This window comes from Alternaria metachromatica (genome assembly GCF_023757995.1).
Source record: "Alternaria metachromatica strain BMP 0045 chromosome Unknown scaffold_18, whole genome shotgun sequence".
Lineage (NCBI taxonomy): Eukaryota > Fungi > Ascomycota > Dothideomycetes > Pleosporales > Pleosporaceae > Alternaria > Alternaria metachromatica.
In genome coordinates this window covers 218701-237497 of record NW_026055509.1, presented here as the reverse complement: position 1 = coordinate 237497, position 18797 = coordinate 218701, and the positions used below count along the sequence as shown (strand labels likewise).

The window sequence follows — 18797 nt, the reverse complement described above, 5'->3', positions numbered from 1 at the left end:
AGAGCTTGAGCTTGATGAACAAACTGCCGCCGGAGCGTTGAGGCAGTTATCTGAGCCGTAGAGGTTAGCAAGAGGTTTGGCGTCAAGTCTAGATTGGAAGGCTGGAGCAAGAGGATCGCCTCAGCAGATCAAAGTCGCGTCGCACTGAAGGACGAGGCGTCTGCGCCGAACAAATCGCACGAACTTACCTTGAGTCGCCGCGAAGAATCGCTTTGATCGCGCCAAATACTACTGAAGTTGTAGCGGCGAGTAAGTGGTAGAGGATCAGTGTTGGAGATCAGATATCGCTACCTGAAAACTCTTGTATGCGCTAGCAGTAACGGCTCGTTGCCTGCTACGAGTCTTGAGTCTTAGCAAGGTCGTCCAATGACAGGTAAGTGGGGTATATGTCCCGAGATGTGGTCTCGTGCGCTTGATGTGACGTGTTCGTAGAATTGAGAAGTGAAAGATTTGAGACACCACCGGGTACCCTCGGTGCTGTCGGTAAGGGAGGTAGACAGCCAAGTTGTTGTTTTTTGGCAAGTGATCATGTAAGTATAAGAGAGAGCAAAGCTATATATACGAAGAGGACGGTGGCTATGAGTTATATACCTGAGCAACAATTGGTTCAAGAAACCTAGTGAGAGAAATGACAGCCTTGACCACATCAGAAGTTCTTGCTTGACCGCCTGGACAACAACGATACGTCCCCAAAAATGAAACCCACATATGTGCTTGATGAAATGTCTTGTCTGGACAGGAGGGACGCGCATCGTGTCTTTCAAGAGGAGTACGTGCACAAACGACGCAGGAATTGTTCATGATTTTGGAAGAGAATGTTGTAAACAAATGACGAGATCCAGCCGTGGTGATCAGAACAATTAAATCTATAAGAGAGCTGCTAGTGGACGCAAAATTGATGGAATCTTGATGTTCAAAGATGATGTTTCGTGGAAGCAGCGCTGACAAGCTTCGCGACATCCTTTGGCAAGCGCGCTAAAGTCGCGCTTCCGCATGCGCCTTCCCTGCACGTTACCAACCTCCCGTCCCTTCTCCAACTTGGACCACACAACATCCAGTGCAACAAGCGCATGAAAAGAGATGGCCATGAAAAGGGAGCGCTCACCATCTCCGAAACCCACAACAGAAATATATCTTTCGTCAGCAATACAAGAGCAGACATCAACATTCAAAGCCGCGTTCTCTCCTAACCTATCCGCCAAAGCCTTGCAAACACTCCCCGAATTCCGGACTGCCACCCACAAAATTGCAGCATGGAGGAAACCATCACGGCAAAAGTCTTTGATGCCAGAATCCCGCACTTTGTATGATCTTGGCCACGATGATGACGGCGAAAAGTGGGCCGGAGGACGACTCAGCAATGTACTACGAGACACGCAGACCGAGGGCGTTGTAGTAGTTGCGCGCTGGTACGGCGGGCAAAACATCGGTCCCATACGTTTCACGCACATTGAAAACAGCGCCAAGGAAGCGATTTGGAAGTGGAAAGTCGCCGATACGGAGATCAAGAAAGAGCAGGCTACCAAGAAGCAAAGAGTCGATGAAGAAGCTAAGCGGGAAGAACTGATTAAGAACCTACAGGAAAGGGATTACAACATCTTTGCGCTGAGGAAGTTGTTGAGCCAGAAGAAGGCGCAGTTGCAGGATGAGGAGCCTGCGCCGCCGACGCCTCAGAAGATGCAGGATTATGGGAAGATGACTATGGATGCGCTGACGAGGGTCGACAAAGCAAGGGATGCTACGATTGCGTTCATTTTGAAGCAAATCGATAAGATCGATGAGGAGCTTAAGCTTGTGGAGGCGTTGGAGGACGGCACGCAGGGGGCGGAAGAGGAGGGCAAGGCTGGAGAGGAAAAGCCTTCGACGCCAAAGTGATGCGATGGCCATTATGATCATCGGATACCACAGAGCTCTCCATATGATTGCCGGTTGGACGTCGGCTTATGTACCCCCTATCAGCGCCAGTATGGAAGAAGCATTCGGGGTTACCAGGAGATTCCCATGCAGCTCTCTAGATATCGTCTCTGGAACCGACAACACCTTCCAACGCGGTATCCACTAGGATGGATCTCTAGTCCACTTCCTAACACCATCAACAATATGGGGAGAATCTAAACGCAATGCGGGTTTCGTCTCTACTAGAGAGGGTTTTCAAGAAATGGCTACAGGACCTACGTTTGTGGGCTGGTACCCAAAGAGACTGGAGCAGGAGGAATACCAGTCAAATAGAGACTCCGTGTAAGTATTTACTACTCCAGAAGATGCACGTTTCCCTGTCTTATATAGTACATGTCTCTACATGCACATTACGCATACTGTACATTCAATATACACAAGCGCCCTTGTCTATTTCCATCTCCCAGCCAGAGACCTCCGAGTTCAACACATGCTTGCCCGTTGAATAGGCAAACACTACTGCTGCTCTAATGACTGATATTCCACCTCCCCTTCTTTAACCTCCGCATAATCATCTTCCGCCCCTTCTTCGTCCTAATCCTGCTCAAAAACCCATGTCTCCTCTTGCGCACCAGATGGCTCGGGTTGTACGTATCACGCGGACCGCACCGAATCTGCATGCTGCCCAGACCAGGATGTGACGAGATTTTGGAGGCGAGGTCCAGCGTCTCGGAGCTTGAGGGGACCAGAGAGGTGGTGCCCGCGGGCGGGAGGGCGTTTGTGCGGGGCAGCATGGGGCGTCGGGGGGTGAGGAGGGATATTTGGCGGGTGGACGAGGGTGTGAATAGTCTGGAGGATGGGTTAGAGGGGTGGGGGAGGGGCTTGGAGGGAGGGTAGGTACGAGGAGGGTGGTGCTATGCGTGGTCGGAGGAGTGTGGATGCGCTGGTTGAAGGGCGCGCGACGACCCGTAGGCACCGAAAGGCGTTCATGATGTGTATGTCGACCGCAATTGCCTCCTCTTCGCTCGTTATGTCGTCTCCGTGGCGGCGTGGTCCTGATTTGTCGATGCGAGCGTGCAGTCTGGCATGCCCGTCGCGAAGTCCGCAGAGCTAACACATTCCTTGTCGTCCGTGCGCAAAAAGTTGGCCGTCGTCCCAAAATCCCAACCAGCAACTTCACCATTTCCACGATAGCAGCTACCCACCCAACCCTCTATTTCGCGCCAAAACACTGCCAAAATGATGCTCGAAGCACCTCCTCCCCGCCGCCACGTCTCCAGCGCGCCCATCTCTCTCGACGATGCGTCGGCCATCCTCGAAAAGTACCTCTCGAACTCGGAAACGTACCCGCATCTCCATCCCGATGCGACTATCACACCAGAAGGCGTCGCATTCAATGCGCAAGGCGGCGCTATGGGCAACCCAATCATGCACCACTTGCGCCGTGTAGCAGCGGGTATGCGCGGCGAGTACCAAGAACCAGAACGAGCGCTAGACGAGGAAGACGACCAACAAAACGCAACCACGGATGTCACTGTGAAGACTGGTCGCAAGGGCGGCCTCAAGAAGTCCAGCCAGTTCGCAGCGGTTGCCGAGGGAGAATGGCAGGACCTGGCTGAGTATCAGGCCGAGCAGGGAGATATCGAGATTGGAGAGATTGGCGACAGGACGATTGTTGTGCAGGAGGGTGGTGAAGAGCCTCAGGTACAGTCTACCAAGGGCAAAGACAAGAAGCGGACGAATGCGCAGGTGGAGGAGCAGGAGCCCGCGGATGGCGCCATAGACAAGGAAGCCAGGAAGAGGGCGAAGAAAGAACGAGACCAGCAGAGGAAGAAGGAAAAGGCTGCGAAGGGCAAGTCAAAAGAGTAAAGGTGTCAGATCTCACGATTTGCAAAAGACACATGGTGGGAACGACTCTGACGGACGCCTCGGCCATTGCATTTGGGCTGTATTCTACGAACTTTTCGTCGCACTTGCGACCCTGCGCGGTCAAGTTCCCATGACCTTTTATACCCGATATTGTACAAAATCCGATCGAGATGCACGCCTAGAGTTCCCGATCCGCTGCCTTGATAGGCTTCTCCTCGTCCGCCGCCTTGTCCTCCGACACCTTCTTGTCGCCAGTCCAGTTCATAGCCTTGAGGCGCTCCGTCAGGATGGGGTGGGAGTGATGGAAGCTGGAGTAGAACCAGTCGGCGTCCATGCTTGACAGGTTCTGGATCTGGAGCTTGATCAATGAGGCACCGAGTTCGCGCGCATATCCGAGCTTGACGGCGAAGGCATCTGGGTGTTGTTAGCATGGGCTGAGACATGGATTGGGACCAGGATACATACCGGCTTCGTACTCCATGCTGCGAGTCCAGATGTTGAGGAGGAGCTTGATGATGGAGTCCGTGGGCGACAGGATCTCGTTGAAGAGCATGAAGCCAACAATTGTCGGCTGCTCCCTGTGGAAACCAAAGTCGGCGTACAGCGAGCGGTTATCGATGAAGACGGAGAACAGGGCGAACATGTAGAATAGATGCGCCTGGCTAATGAAGAGAAGTCGCGAAGTGTGGTTCATCTTCCAGTGTCCCAGTTCGTGTGCCAGGACAGCCTCAACTTCCTTCTCCGTGCTCTTCTCCAGCAGTGTGTCGTAGATGACAATCTTCTTCTTGCCGATCCAGGGTAGTCCAGTGAAGTATGCGTTGCTGTGGGCGCTGCGCTTGCTGCCGTCGATGACCTGTAGTTCCGAGAGCGGGAAGTTGAGCTTAGACGCAAGCGCCTCGACAGACTCCTTGAGCTTGCCGGGCTTGAGCGGCTCCAGCTTGTTGAACATGGGCACAATGAGGATCGGGTAGATGGTCATGCCAGTGATCTGGATAACCAGCATGAACATCCACAGGTAGTAGAAGAAACCCTGGCCTGTCTTCTTGATGATAGCCAAGAAGGCGCTTCCAATGGGGATACCGAAGGCAATAGCGAGAGCCTGGCCCTTGATCATGTCCGTGAGCCAGAGCTTGACCGTCATCTTGTTGAAGCCAAACTTCTCCTCCAGCACGAAGCTGTGGTAGTAGGAGAAGCCGAGGCCGGTGATCAGATCGATCCACCCCAACATGTACATGAACAAGAGCGACTGGGGAATTTCACCAGAGAAGCGGACGGGCGCATAGCGAGCGACGACGGTGCCGGCGGCGGCCCAGACGAGCGGGTATACGTTGAAGTAGAGGACGGCGAGGGATTTGACCTGGTTGAAGAGAGCGGAGAAGAAGCTGAACTTGGCTTTGGCGCGGCCATATTCCTGCCATTAAGTCAGCGCTGGTAAGCATGGCGGGGTTGCTGCAATTGTGCGCGTACCTGGGATTTATCGAACGTCTCCCGTTCAATTTCCTTATCGAGAGCCTTGGGGACGGTGGTGCGTTGGAGGACACGGTACTGACGGAAGAGAAGCCAGTTCTCCAGGGCGAACTCTGCGAGCGAGAAGCCGACAACGAGGCGCTTCCATGGAAAGAGCGGCCGGTCGAGCCAGCGGCCCAGGCGCTGCATCATGTTAGTCATGGTAGCCTCATTTTATTTGTGTGCGCATTAACCTGAAGGATTGCCTGGATCATGGCGGTGGTGGTGAATGTTGGTAGCAGGCAGTCGCGCGAGGACAGATCAATGTTCAATGTTCCGCGTCAGCACTCCAGGGCTAGCGCCAGGCAGGGTTCAGCCACAGTACGTCACAGGGCTAGATATTGTTCTTCTCTTTCATCCTATCTTTCTCTGCGCGCCCTCTCCCAGAACAAATGTATACCCCTTCTAGTCTTTCTTTCTATGATTTCGTGCCACCACGACACGCTATATCACTTGGCGACAGTCACGGATGCATCCCAAAATGATACGCTTTCACGCGCGCGCGTTTGCTCGACACGTTACTCTACAAGATAATGCCACCTTAGCCCTGGCCTTGCTGTTTACGCCAGCAGGACCAACATAACATGCGTGAACTACCCTCGCTCAACGGGTCTGAACAGAGGAATGGATTCTACTTCTATGACTTCAGCCATTCATCACTGTCAGTGAGACTGCAGAAGTAGACGTTCGAGGTGAGCCCCAACGCGCTTGCCTTCGCAGCTGCGCGGTGAGAGGAAGGCGCAAGGCGTGACTGAACGTAATTTCGTTACACTCTGAGCGAGCACCCAAACAAGCAACTGAACATCTAGACCTTCACTGCAACCAAATCCAGTCTCGTCCCTGCAGCTACACTAACCCCACGCGCGACTACCACGGTTCCGAACATAGCTCGGTATGAAGCGTCAGAGCAGCATCTTCCGCGCCAAGCGACTGTCGAAAGCCTTTACATCGACACTGACTAGCGTCTTCGAAAAGGCCGATTCGAGAAAAGGCACCACGACAACAGCGCATCATCTCCTCTCGCCGATAGCCGAACGACACTCAAAGGACAGCTCTAGGCCAGGAAGCGTACAGGAAGATTTCGACTCCGCGATCCCTGCGGAAGCGCCCACCGAGTATTATATAATACAGGAGAACAAGTATCCTGCTCTACGGGCCTTGCGGAGCGATGCAGAGATCGGGGACGGAATATGGAGATGCTGCCACTGTCGTCATGAGAACGTCGTTACGCACTACAAAGGCGCATTTCCTTTCAAACATCTGGTATGCAGTCGCTGCAACGAGATACTGTGTTCTCAGTGTCACTCATCCGAGATTCTATCACCTCTACCGTACGGCATGATTCAAGCACCACGGCCACGCCTCGATCGCGAAGTTCGTTATTTCCACGTCTGCACTACCTGCGGACTGAGTCATCGCGCCGAGATGGAAGGTACGACCCTAGACTTTTACGGTGTCAAGTGTGCGGCTTGCGGGAGCACTTCATACGGTGACTGGCCACGCTACCACATCGGTAACAACGAGCCGTATAGGAGAGATCCGGATGCGAGCTTTGTCAAACTCATCGATGCAAGAGCTGATGATGCGACGAGGCTTACTTTTCGGTGGATCATTGCGAACGAGTATGGGCCACCATCGGGACTGAGTTGCAGGAACCCAGGATGATGTTCACGACTGTCTGAATAGCATTGGAGGAGGAGGATCCCATCACGCCAATGGCTGCCTTCGTCAGCTTCGATCTGAACCATTGCCATACGGATAAGACAGCGATACGTTGAGAGACATGCAAGTGGTGTTTACTCTATCTACTGATATTGTCTCAAGTAAGTCGTCTTACTATCACTACCTCATATCCCATTGTGCATTTATAGAGAGTACTGATCCATCACATTTCCCGGTATTTCGTTATATATGTCAAATCCATCGTCTATATACTGACAGTGATGCGGAGCCAGCCATAGTGATGATAGAGTGTAGCAGCAGCACAACTATTTCTTTATTGCATTGTTTCTTCCATGGCCGGGCATACAGCCTACCAACAACCCGAAATTTTACTCGCTTTCACAACAGCCCAAGATACAATGAGTATGATTCATTTCACAACGATTTCCACGCGGAGACTCTCATTAGAGAGAGTCGCAAAGGCTGTCAAAGCCGTTAACCCTTTCAGGCTCTCGAAGCGAAGCCCACGTAGACATCTCAACAGCGATGTCCATTTCCAACACGACCGTATCGCAGATGGTGTCTGGGCCCCTAGCTGTGGCCACGACATGAAACTATACCATTTCGCGGGACCACATCCCTTCAAGTATGTTAAATGTCATTGCGAACGCATACTGTGTCCTGATGATCGTACCTCCGAGATCTTGACTCCAGTACCCTCACTGAAGTTGGAGGTTTACGAGGAACGTTTCGAAGGCCAGAGGAGGCTAAAAGAGAGCAGATACTGCCAACTGTGTCGAGCATGCGGTCTCACACATCGTGGTAAAATCAGCAAAGGTCGCATTGAGTTTCCAACAATGCCATGCGCCTGCGGCCAGATCTCTAGCGAAGAGCCAATGTACTTCTATATTGGCGATAACGCTGCGTATCAGAACGATGCCGATGCCGTCACGGTAGATGTCCGCCTCACGCAAAGACTGGATGCATCCCAACGGTGTAAGAGCAACAGGATTCCTCTTGCCAATTGGGTTCCTTCCTCCCCTGGTGAGATTGAGAAGTATCGTCTAGCACTCGATAAGGGGGGTCCAACTCACGTCCGAGACGCTTCAAAGCCGGAGACCAAGCGTAATAAACGCCCTAAGCGACGAGCACATGGATCTACAACTCATGTGTTGAAGCCAGATTTAGATTGGGATGTCCGCGTCGATGTCTCGTGGTTTCCAGATTGAGCGGACGGAACGCGTGATGCTAGATTCGTGCGTCCGTTTCCTCGTCCACAGTCATCCTGCTATTGAGCAGCGTCTACTAATATACCTGTCCCTCACATCTTGTCTATGTTTCGTGATTGCAAGAAATAAGACGGAATCTATAGCTCTACACTGCGCGCCGGCCAGCATAGCAAATATTCGTATATACACAGCTCCCTTGTACATCGGCAACACAGACCTCAGAGTCAGCAGGGACCCAATGCATGACTGCATCCAACAAGATCACTAGACACTGTGAAACACATGGCAAACAACGTCTATTGAAGGCTCGACTGGATCTATATAACCTCATCCGCCACCCCCATTCGGACCTCACAAGAGAGTCTAGAAATATCAAGCAGTAGGAACAGACTGAAGAAAGATGACGAACCGCGAGCGATCCAAATCGTTGGGTGGAGGCGCATTCAAGATAGTGCGCAAACAACAAGGTTGGACAGGCAGTATATACCATGACATTGTCCCGAAGTCGCCTGATAAACCCTACGAGCCTGTAGCCGGCTGGCGAAGACACAAGGAAGATGGCGTGTGGCTATGTTGTAAGGGCCACGCTGATAACGAAAACCTTGTAACCCATCGTCACGGCGCGTTCCCGTTTAACCGTCTGGAATGCACCAGGTGCGATCACATCTTCTGCCCGGAATGTTCCAGCTCCGCGGTCCTTAAACGAGTTCAATCATCACATCTGGATGCGTTTCAGGAGCCCTCTTCAGCGACCGCTGGATTGGTCCCGTATTGTAGATTATGCCGCGCGTGCGGGAGAACTCAGCGGGGTGTCTTGAAGAAGGGTCGTCTCGAATTTGCTATTTCTTGTCCGTGCGGTAAGGCTACCGTGTACGACGACGAACGCATAGACTTCTTCATCGGCTCGAATGAGAAGTACCAAGAGGATAAAGAAGGTGTCACTGTACAATTGAGAATCGATCATCGCCTTGGCGCTCACCAACGTGTGAAAAGGGAACGGCGCGTAGAGCTCGATGACCAGACTTCGCGGGGCCCTGTCCAGCCGCCAAAAGTCGCTGTATCTAATGAGATCTGCAAAGCACCTGATCAAGCGATGAACGCAGGCCCGCGTCAATCCACGAGAAAGGATGTACCAGAAAGGTCTCGTGGGGGATCTCAACTGACGGTGAATACCAAAGGGTGGCATGAACATCAGCCATGGCCTGAGAATACGAGGTTTAAAACACTACCGGAGGGCGGGTTCGTCTTGGACGCAGACTTTGAGCACTCTGGTCTATCGCCATCAAGTATTGCCTGTAATTCGGAGACGTCTTTACTGCGGTAAGATGACTGATGTACCCTGCGCCTGTCTCTCTTTCTCCTAAACTCTAATGGAAATGATCTGATCTTATTAAAAATCCGAGTACTCATTCCAAACCCGTAGTTCGCTTGTTGTGTTATCTGAAAATGAAGTGTCGTCATATTTCTCGTTGTTTGTAGTCAGAGATTTCCGTCGCCATGGTGAAGGCAGAGGCAACAACAAGAGCAAAGTCGCGCCCTAACCACTACCTCAGCTACCACTACCAACCGCACAGAAATCAATTATCATGTCTAAGATACCGCGACAATTGTTGCTGCCCGGAGGCAAGCGGGTAATCGACGAACGATATGCCGAACATCGACACCGCTTGATCGGTATGCTGAGAGACTACCTGACCGGCTTGAGAGCGAGCCCGGTATCCTCTCCCGGGTTCCGCATCCATCGCGCCTCCCGCATGATTCAACAAATCTTCTACGCCTACCGCGAAGTTACATGGAGCCGGTTCTGCGCCAAAATCTCCCTTCCAACATTCTATGACGGCCTCACCATCATCACAGACGACCCAAAGAAGCTCGGGCGGAAGAACGGCTGGTTTGCAGACTTCCCTCAGCAGTACTTCGTTGGCAATCCTGAGGCCAAGAGCAAGGTGCTGGTGATTTCGCCGTGTCACGACATTGGCGTTCTGAAGAAGCTCATTGAGCAGCTATTCGCAGGTGAGACCCAGGGATCATTTAGATCAGACGGCGAATGTTAACTAGTAGACAACCAGGCCTCGATGTAGACATCGACGAAGTCAAAGTCCGCCTCAAGACGCCCAAAGAAAAAGCCATCACAGCTACGGACGAGCCTTTCGATTTCGAAAACCCAAACCCTACTGTGTACATCCACTGGTGCATGCGCGTCACCCACAGACCCACGGGAAAACAGACGTCGCTCGATATCTCCGGCGTGCAGTACGGAATGATTCAGGGCGACAAGCCTTGGCAGCCACACACCGACATCTTCGTCGACGAGATCCAGGCCATCAAACCGCTGGGTACACTTGCGAAGTACGCAGATGAAGTGTCACAAACCAAGGGTACGGAGGGATTGCGATTCGAAGTTGCGGCGAGTGCAATGAAGGCGTGGCACGAGACTGTCGATGCGGCGATGGAGCGCAAAGGGTTGACATGGGCGGATATACTAGGCAAGGAAGAAGAAGCCTTCCAGCGACATACGAAGAAGATCTTGAGCGTGGGCACAAAGGCTATGCAGAAGTATGCTGCGGAGACGAAGCTGACGAAGAAGAGGCTCAAGGCGGAGAGGTATGAGCAGAGGCATGAAGACTGGTTGATGGGAGAGCTCAAGGAGCTGGAGAAGCTGTATTTGGAATAGAGTAGAGAGTGCGCTTCTGAGCTCTGTGGGTTGACGTGACCCCGGGAGAAGATAAGTTGGGGTTGCACGAGCCCGGGAATCACATCGTAGCAAGCCAGTAGATGGTGGCAATGCGACTGATAGCTCGACCAAAGCTCATGACTACTGCGGTTAGCAAACAAATACTACCCTCCTTATGATGTCTGTGTGTTGAAGCGTTCCAGGTCCAGAGGAAGGGAAACTGTGTTCAGACGCACAATCACATGGTATGCATGACTCGCGCGTGTGACGTACGGTTCCGGACCGGCTGCGCCACACTCCGGGTGGCAAACCACCCTCCCCTTAAGACCTGCCTTCAGTCTCCACACTCTCCACCTCCAGCACTCAAACCATACACCTACATACACATACACATACACCCTCAGACCGCAAACATGGACGAAGACCTCATCGCATTCGGCATCGTAATGCTGCTCTTCCTCTCCTTCCCCTTCCTCACGGTCCTCAGCATCACCGGCTGCGTCGCCTACTCGCGCACCAAGACCTGGGACAAAGCGCGCAACCAGCGTGCAGTCAGCCTCGAGTCCTCCAATGGAGAAACCAACCGCTTAGTCTCTGACGAGGCCGACGAAGAGTCCGACTTCTACGACACCGACGACGAGGAGGAGCACACCAAGGCCAAGGCGGAAGAGGAGGCCGACAAGTACCTTACCTTCAACCAGAAGTTCCGCAAGGAGTTCAAGAAGGTCTGGTCGGGCAAGGGCAAGGGCGATATCCTGAAGCAGAAGGAGCGCGAGGAGCGCAGGAAGCTGGCCAAGGCGGTGGCAAGGGAGATGGACCGCAGGGAGAGGAGGAAGGCGAGGGCTGCTGCCAAGGCACAGTCTGAAGACCTGCCGGCATACACCAAGGCGTAGTAGGACTACGTCGGTCCGATCTTCTCACGGAGCAGCAAGAAGTGCTGTGATGCGATGATGGAGACGGACACCTTTCTCTCTTGGCCCTTAAATTGATACCCCAAATTAAACATATTACCTCAGCATTTCTTCCACGACAGATTTAGTATCTGGCCGAACCCAGCATCCACCGAGCTCCCCTGCACGTAACCGTTTTTGTTCGACGTACCCGAATCTACCGTCGCAGAGAGACTAATCTGAATTCTCGCATCCTTCTTCTGACACACCGACGCCTCCGTATCTGATATCTCACCGTCCTTGTGCAAAAGGAAGTCTTCCTCGAATGGCCCTGTTACAATCTTATGAATGTTGCCCTATCCTTCAAGTCAGTACCTCCAACAACACTTTCAGCCACCATAACCACGTACCTTGCCCTTCATATCCACGCCATTCACATCAATCCACTTCCACCGGCTAACCAAACTAGCCTCAACCCCCTTCTCAATGTACACATAGCCTCGGAAATCAGCCGAGCTGACATCGAACGCCCACCCCGGCGAGTTCATGCCTATATTCACCCTGCAGAAGGCGCGTGTCTTTGCAGTCCCTGCTTTTGGTCCGTCGGAAGCGGCGAAGTTGTCGAAGATGATGGTTAAAGCAGAGTTGTCGGAGGCGAGCATGACGCTGGCGTCGCCGGGCCTGCAGCCACTTCCATCGAGGTCGATGTCCAGGCTTGTCAGGGAAACGGCGCCTTTGGGTGGGAGGGCGGCTGCGGTGAGTGTGATGAAGAGAGCGAGTAAGAATGAGAGCATGAGTGACGGCATGGTGTGTTGAGACTACAAAGAGGAAGACATTAGGCTAGAAACTTGCACATCTTATGCTCTTCTTCAACCATCCTTTTCCTGCCTAGTAGACCAAATACCGCCTTTTCTTGCCGTGATCGTGGCACTTCGACATCAATCCTTCGGTTGCGGCTGAAGGAGCCGTCAGGTCAGATCCCAATATGTAGTACCATGCTGCAATTGGCATTACACTTGCCTACATATAGGAGCTATATCTAACGAGCCGCTGGGATCGCTGTCAAAACGGGTTAGGTCAGGGCTCAGCCTGGGTTTCCACGACCCGACAGACTGTTCGAAAGTAAGGCAGGATTTAGCCTATGTGACACGCGCTTCCCACGATATAAGTCAACACGCATCGTATATTGCTTACGTTGCACGAACCGAAACGACAATTGCTGATCTCATAGACTGCTTTGAAAATCGATAGACTGGGCTGTATAGTTGTGTTGGGAAAGAAGCGCGAGGAGAATTTGTGCTTCACTCATTACGTACAGAAAATGACTTGAACGTCTGTCTTACAACGCTCTGAATACATGGATATCACTAAAATACTTCTTACAATCAAACAGCCTCAGTCCGCTGCACAGGCGCCTTCTCGTGGTGCTCACTCTCGTAATCTACGTTCTTCCCATCTGCCTGCACAATGAACTCTTCGCGCTTCTCGAAACCAAACAACTGATCCATCTGATCCATGCGCAGTCCTTTCGTGTCGTGGATGAAGAAGAAGGCGTAGATACTAGCGCAAATAAGCGCGGTGGCGAAGAAGACGTATACGCCCCATTCCATCGAGGTGTACATTTGCGGCAAGGCCTAGAACAAGATTAGTATATCTATTACATGCGACTGATAGGTGCTTACCTTGGTGACTACTAGAGTCCATATCCATACGGATGCTGCTGCCCATGGTCCCGATATAGAGCGCATAGATGCGGGGAAGATTTCGCTAGAGATGATCCAGGGAAGGCCGTTCGCACCGAATGACCAGGCAGCACCAAAGATCATGATCATTGCGGTTGCAGCTTTGCCACCAGCGACTGTAGACTCGGACATGGGCTCGCCCACTGTCGGCTTTCCAAGCGCGATGTAGACGGCGAGGTAGTACTGGCAGAAAGCACATATCAAGGAAGAGATGATCCAAGGCCACTTCCGCCCAAACATGTCGATGAACCAGGTGAAGAAGATGATGGAACCTCCAGCTTTGATTATTCCGTAGATACCGGTCCAGAGAGTTACGTCGGACAATCCGATGGATGTAAAGATGGTTGGAGAGTAGTAGTTGATTGCCGCGGCACCACTCCAAGCTTGCCACATGAACATGAGGAATACCAAGAGGAATCTGTTTCGCATTCCTGGCATGGCTCCTTCGCGTGCTGCGGCTTTGATCGTTGTGAGGAAGCTTGCATGCGCCTCGCCATGTAGAAGTGCGGCACGCTCTTTCGCAATCTCATTTCGCACGTATTGAACATCCTGGGCAATGTATGGGTGGTCTTCGGGTAGGTTACGGAAGTAGCTCCACGACTTCAAGGCCTCAGCCTCGCGACCGCGTTTCAGCAGCCAGGTAGGAGACTCCTTCAGAACCGGTATCATGAGAGCTAGCAGTCCGGCAGGGATGAGCTGAACAGCCATAGGCACTCTCCAAGCGATGGACTTTGATCGGTCCATATTGTGTACAATGCCGTAGTTGATCCAGAATCCGATAACGGCACCCGTTTGGTAGAACGATTCGAAGAACCCAGTGAGGCGTCCACGAATAGCAGGAGGCGAGATCTCGGCGATGTAGATGGGCGACACAGCGGCTATTCCTCCTACACCCATGCCAGTGAAGAATCGGCCGGCGAGGACAAGACTCAATTGGTTCTTGGGGACTAAAGTGCACTATTAGTACTGGCACCTGGATGAGGTTAATGAAGATTGCTTACCAGTGCACATGATCGCGCCAACGATGAAGATGGCATCGGAGATGATGACTGTCGCACGGCGACCAAGGAGCTCAAGGAATGGGTACATAAGCAGCGCTCCTACGAGTCCTCCAGCCGAATATATGGAGGTGATGTTGCTGGTGATCTCGTTCTTGTTCGATGCATTGATGCCAAAGTCTCGTTGGAAGGACTCCTGGGCAATGGTAGTGCCGATAAAGGCAGAGTCGTAACCATAAGCCAAAACGCCCATTGAGATGACGAGCGCGGCCATGTAGACCCTCCAGTTGTACTATAGACTACATTAGCACCTTATCATCTCACCATCGCTCAGCACAAGAACTTACAACTTCCGGAGGCGTTGGCCTGTCTTCGGGCGCGCGAGCAAAACCACCCATGATGACTATCCACCAGAACAAACAATGCTCAAGTTACCGGACGGATGTTGAAGCTGCAGAGTTCTGCAGTAGTCTTGATGCCGATCCCAAACCTGGGGCTCCCACGTTCTTATGAACCAAACGCGCTTCCCCACAAAACACCCAGGCCATTCCGGGACGGAGAACCAGGTTGCCACATCCGACCACGACCTTCCCCAGTGGAGTCTCCAGAGATGGCGCACTCTCGTCGCGTGGGTTCGGTGGCGTGGTGTGGGAGCTCGTGGGCCTAGTGCAGCCGACACGCGAAGCTGGCGATGCGAGCGTCGGTAGCCCAACGTCACCGTCGCGGTCGTAGCCGACGGCGAATCGCGCGCCTTGGGAGCCGATGGAACATCCACACGTCTCCACGCCGAAGCGCGTCTTCTCGCATACTCCATCGTACTACCGGAACGCGTCGCGCAGTCGTGGATGCCAAAATGCGGCGGTTTCGCTCTGCTGCAGAGATGTCCTCCACATTCAGTTCCCCTCCGTACCTGCTCATCTCTTGACATCCTCACAAAATGCCTTCCGCAAACGGCACCAACGGCACAACAACATACTCCTTCCCACCAGGAATCCATGTCCCCTCATTGACCTGGTTCAAGAATGACACCAAGCAAGAGATCGATTGGGATGTCCAAGAAAAGCATTTCGAGTTCTTGATTTCCAACGGTCTGCACGGCATCGTCATCGCAGGAACAAATGGCGAAGCAGCAACATTATCCTCGGCCGAGAAGACGCAACTCGTCCAAACCGCTCGCAAGACGGCACAGCGCCTCGGTCGCGGAGACCTACCCATCACAATTGGAGGCGTAGCAGGCTGCACACGCGACGCGATACAGCAAACCGCCGAAGCAAAAGAAGCAGGCGCATCATACTACCTCGCACTGGTGCCCTCCTACTTCCACTTCTCCATGAACCAGGATGCCATCGTAGCCTACTTCCAGGAACTAGCCGACGCATCCCCCGTCCCCATCGTCCTGTACAACTTCCCCAACGTCGTAGCCGGCCTCGACATCAACTCCGAGATGCTGGATATCCTCGGCAAGCACAAGAACATTGTAGCCGTCAAGCTCACGTGCGGAGGCATCGCAAAGGTTGCGAGGATTAGTGCTGCGTTCGACAAGTCGGAGTTTGTGGCGCTGGCCGGTCAGAGCGACTGGCTTGTACCCGCGCTAAGTTTGGGTGGAATCGGAACCATTACTGGTGTTGCGAACTTGTACCCCAAGGTATGTACTATCGCCAAAGTGTTGCGTGTATGGAAGCTAACAGATCAGTCCTGCATACACTTGTTCAATCTCTACCAATCAGGCAAGCACGACGAAGCATCAGCCCTCCAGATCAAGCTCTCGGTCACGGAATGGGGTTTCGGAAAGGGTGGCATCAATGGCACCAAGTACGTCGTTGCGCATAAGAGGGGATACCCGGAGAGCAGTGCGGACTGCCGTAGGCCTTACCCACGATACACAGACGAAGAGAAGAGGAAATGGGTCGTGAGCCAGGTGTCAGGTCTTGATGAGTTGGAAGCATCGCTATAGACTGCTGCTTCGCAATAAAGAATTGAGACGTCAAAATGTTTCACTTCGGGCATCTGCAATCTTCAGTCTCAGTGGCGCCAACAGAGCCTTTCTCTTAATCGTTGTGTTGTCACCTCAAAACGCCCATTGCTCTCTAAGATCCCTCAAGACGCCATCCGTCCTCCACCCTATCAGTCTCTGCAACTGTTCCAGATACTCCACACAAGCCTGCTGCTCCCGCGGGTCGATGATATAAGCTCCACATGCACTCAGAATGTGACTACCCTGGAACATAGCATTACCACAATGACTGTTACTCACGCCATACCCTATCGTTATCCTCATGTGCTTGCGAACAGCCGCGTCGGTAGATTTCCTAGCCCGAACACCTGCCAGCCCGACCAATGATGCATTAGGCGAGTATATTGTGAGCAGTATCTTGCAAAGGTGGTAATACTGCAGCCCGACTGCCACGATCCCCTGCGGACAGAGCAGTTCAGGCCAGCTTCCCTCAAACTTGTCGCCCGCATCGGGTTCGACGTGGAAGGCCGAGAAAGTCCAGGGCTTCGTGCGCTCCCATTCCTCGACTTCATCATTCAATTCTTTCCATGTTTCGCGGCTGATGTTTTCGCTGCCATTGTTGGTGCCTCCGAAGACAGTTTGCAGGACAACGGCGAACAGGAATATGATGCGATTCGCCCAGCTTTCGTCGTCGAATTCGCTGAACACAGCTGAGTGGCGGTAGTTGTCAAGGCTGAGGTTGAGTGGCTTTTGGGTCGTGAGAGAGACGTAGATGTGTTGGCGGAGAGATACCCAGGATGCTGATTCGCGGAGGCCACCGTCTGCGGCGAAGGAGGAGATACTGTTGAGTATACGGGCGGTACCCTGAGATCACCATGTGGTCAGGAGAGATATACAGTCAAGCTTAAGAGCGAGAAAACGTACGAGGTGGTGGCAGTGTTCGTCGGCATCGCCCATCTCTTCGTGAAGCCGAAGCAGGATAACGGCTATGAGGAAGTTCTCATCCCAATGTGCCAACGGGTCCTCAAGTGCTACGATTAGCGCCTGTAAGCACTGATCTACATAAGGTTGCGACACGTCTTCTACGGCCTTGCCCATCAGCCAGGAGTGTCTTGCAGCAACACCCAGTATGCCATTGAGAATGACGGGGAAGTGGGCGGCGCGTTTTGGTACCTCAGTAGCAAAGTGCCGCCGTGAGTCACACACATCGATCCATGATGTGCAAAAGAAGAGGTAATGATGGAGGAGACGGGCTTCGTGTGCGTTGTTCACGGGCCACCTGAGTGTTGGCGCTGAGGAAGGGCTGAATGCCGTGGAGTTATAAGGAGATTGATTATTGTTGATCGATCCGAAAGGGCTCTTCTTGGATAGACTCGGGGACTGTGACAGACGTTGAAGTGATCCTGGGCTTGCCTGCCAGTTTGTGTTTACTATTTGACTTATCGAAGACACGGCGCGAATGCTTTGCGGCGCATTATTATTGGTACCGCTCGTGACGCCGATTAGAGACGGTGGGACCTGAGTGTTCAGGACCTCGTGGATGGAAGGTAACTCGCTAGTGTCGTTGAACTCCGAGCTTGGAAGGTCCGCGAACGAGGTTAGGTCACCGTACGTCGACGCCAGTCGGCTTTCGCTAGACACTCTGTTCAAATTCGAGTTTTGCCGCCGAGCTTTTGATGCAACGTCAAGAGTGTTGGGCGTGCTTTCGGGATTCGCTTCGCTTTCCGGCCCAGCTTCGTACTCTTCTTCGTCGTCGCTGTCCTTGTTCGGCTCAACAAAGTGCACTACACCACTTTTCATCAGCGATTATCGCTATTTAGAGATTGGTTGCTACACACATGAGGTTGGAATATCAACCCACTGCTGTCCCACCTGGAATTCAAGGGACTGTTCGGCGGATCCTATGTCTTCGCCGGCGTTGAACTTCACCGCCGTAACAGGTCGGAAGCGAAAAGCATTGCCGCGAATGCATGGCTTCTTGCGCTCGGTGCAGTATTTGCATTTTTCCGAGTCACGCAGCTTCACGCCTATAGATTCCTACATTAAGCGTTTGGATGGCATTGGATTGTAAGAGCCCGTACATTTGATGTGACGCTCACGACAAGCTTTGCTGTTCAGCAATCAGCAAAATTCTACATGCGGGCAATTCCGCGGCTTTGACTAACCATCCGCTTCTCTGTCTCATCGTGAGGTCGGAGACCCAAGGACTGTGAATGATGGAGTTGCTACGTTGAGCCGGGAAATCGATCCCATCTTGTCGGTTTTCCTTTCGGGTCACTTACCCCGCCCGCTTCGTATGCAACGTCCTAAGTCTGGAAGCTTGCGGGGCATCTTCCGATGGAGGAAAGCTTGGAACGTAATGCGCAGTTTGATTGGT

General features: G+C 52.7%; 9 protein-coding genes across 9 annotated transcripts; 5 read left to right on the top strand and 4 right to left on the bottom strand.

The window, feature by feature from the left end:
- Window positions 1-1080: 1080 nt before the first annotated feature.
- J4E83_007314 (uncharacterized protein) lies at window positions 1081-1875 on the top strand (the record flags this gene model as incomplete). Its single annotated transcript, XM_049334219.1, has 1 exon — window positions 1081-1875. The coding sequence occupies one exon, from the start codon at window positions 1081-1083 to the stop codon at window positions 1873-1875; it is 795 nt and encodes a 264-aa protein (XP_049186561.1).
- Window positions 1876-3135: 1260 nt separating this feature from the next.
- On the top strand, window positions 3136-3765 carry J4E83_007313 (uncharacterized protein; the record flags this gene model as incomplete). Its single annotated transcript, XM_049334218.1, has 1 exon — window positions 3136-3765. The coding sequence occupies one exon, from the start codon at window positions 3136-3138 to the stop codon at window positions 3763-3765; it is 630 nt and encodes a 209-aa protein (XP_049186560.1).
- Window positions 3766-3943: 178 nt separating this feature from the next.
- Window positions 3944-5424, bottom strand: J4E83_007312 (uncharacterized protein; the record flags this gene model as incomplete). Its single annotated transcript, XM_049334217.1, has 3 exons — window positions 3944-4179; window positions 4231-5176; window positions 5233-5424. 3 exons carry the CDS (start codon window positions 5422-5424, stop codon window positions 3944-3946), a joined length of 1374 nt encoding a protein of 457 aa, XP_049186559.1.
- A 4324-nt stretch (window positions 5425-9748) lies between these two features.
- Window positions 9749-10836, top strand: J4E83_007311 (uncharacterized protein; the record flags this gene model as incomplete). Its single annotated transcript, XM_049334216.1, has 2 exons — window positions 9749-10175; window positions 10232-10836. The coding sequence occupies 2 exons, from the start codon at window positions 9749-9751 to the stop codon at window positions 10834-10836; spliced, it is 1032 nt and encodes a 343-aa protein (XP_049186558.1).
- Window positions 10837-11249: 413 nt separating this feature from the next.
- On the top strand, window positions 11250-11729 carry J4E83_007310 (uncharacterized protein; the record flags this gene model as incomplete). Its single annotated transcript, XM_049334215.1, has 1 exon — window positions 11250-11729. One exon carries the CDS (start codon window positions 11250-11252, stop codon window positions 11727-11729), a length of 480 nt encoding a protein of 159 aa, XP_049186557.1.
- A 119-nt stretch (window positions 11730-11848) lies between these two features.
- Window positions 11849-12532, bottom strand: J4E83_007309 (uncharacterized protein; the record flags this gene model as incomplete). Its single annotated transcript, XM_049334214.1, has 2 exons — window positions 11849-12082; window positions 12137-12532. The coding sequence occupies 2 exons, from the start codon at window positions 12530-12532 to the stop codon at window positions 11849-11851; spliced, it is 630 nt and encodes a 209-aa protein (XP_049186556.1).
- Window positions 12533-13111: 579 nt separating this feature from the next.
- J4E83_007308 (uncharacterized protein) lies at window positions 13112-14864 on the bottom strand (the record flags this gene model as incomplete). Its single annotated transcript, XM_049334213.1, has 4 exons — window positions 13112-13360; window positions 13409-14415; window positions 14470-14758; window positions 14814-14864. 4 exons carry the CDS (start codon window positions 14862-14864, stop codon window positions 13112-13114), a joined length of 1596 nt encoding a protein of 531 aa, XP_049186555.1.
- A 539-nt stretch (window positions 14865-15403) lies between these two features.
- On the top strand, window positions 15404-16420 carry J4E83_007307 (uncharacterized protein; the record flags this gene model as incomplete). Its single annotated transcript, XM_049334212.1, has 2 exons — window positions 15404-16111; window positions 16160-16420. 2 exons carry the CDS (start codon window positions 15404-15406, stop codon window positions 16418-16420), a joined length of 969 nt encoding a protein of 322 aa, XP_049186554.1.
- A 40-nt stretch (window positions 16421-16460) lies between these two features.
- J4E83_007306 (uncharacterized protein) lies at window positions 16461-18220 on the bottom strand (the record flags this gene model as incomplete). Its single annotated transcript, XM_049334211.1, has 3 exons — window positions 16461-16473; window positions 16728-17284; window positions 17345-18220. 3 exons carry the CDS (start codon window positions 18218-18220, stop codon window positions 16461-16463), a joined length of 1446 nt encoding a protein of 481 aa, XP_049186553.1.
- Window positions 18221-18797: the final 577 nt, after the last annotated feature.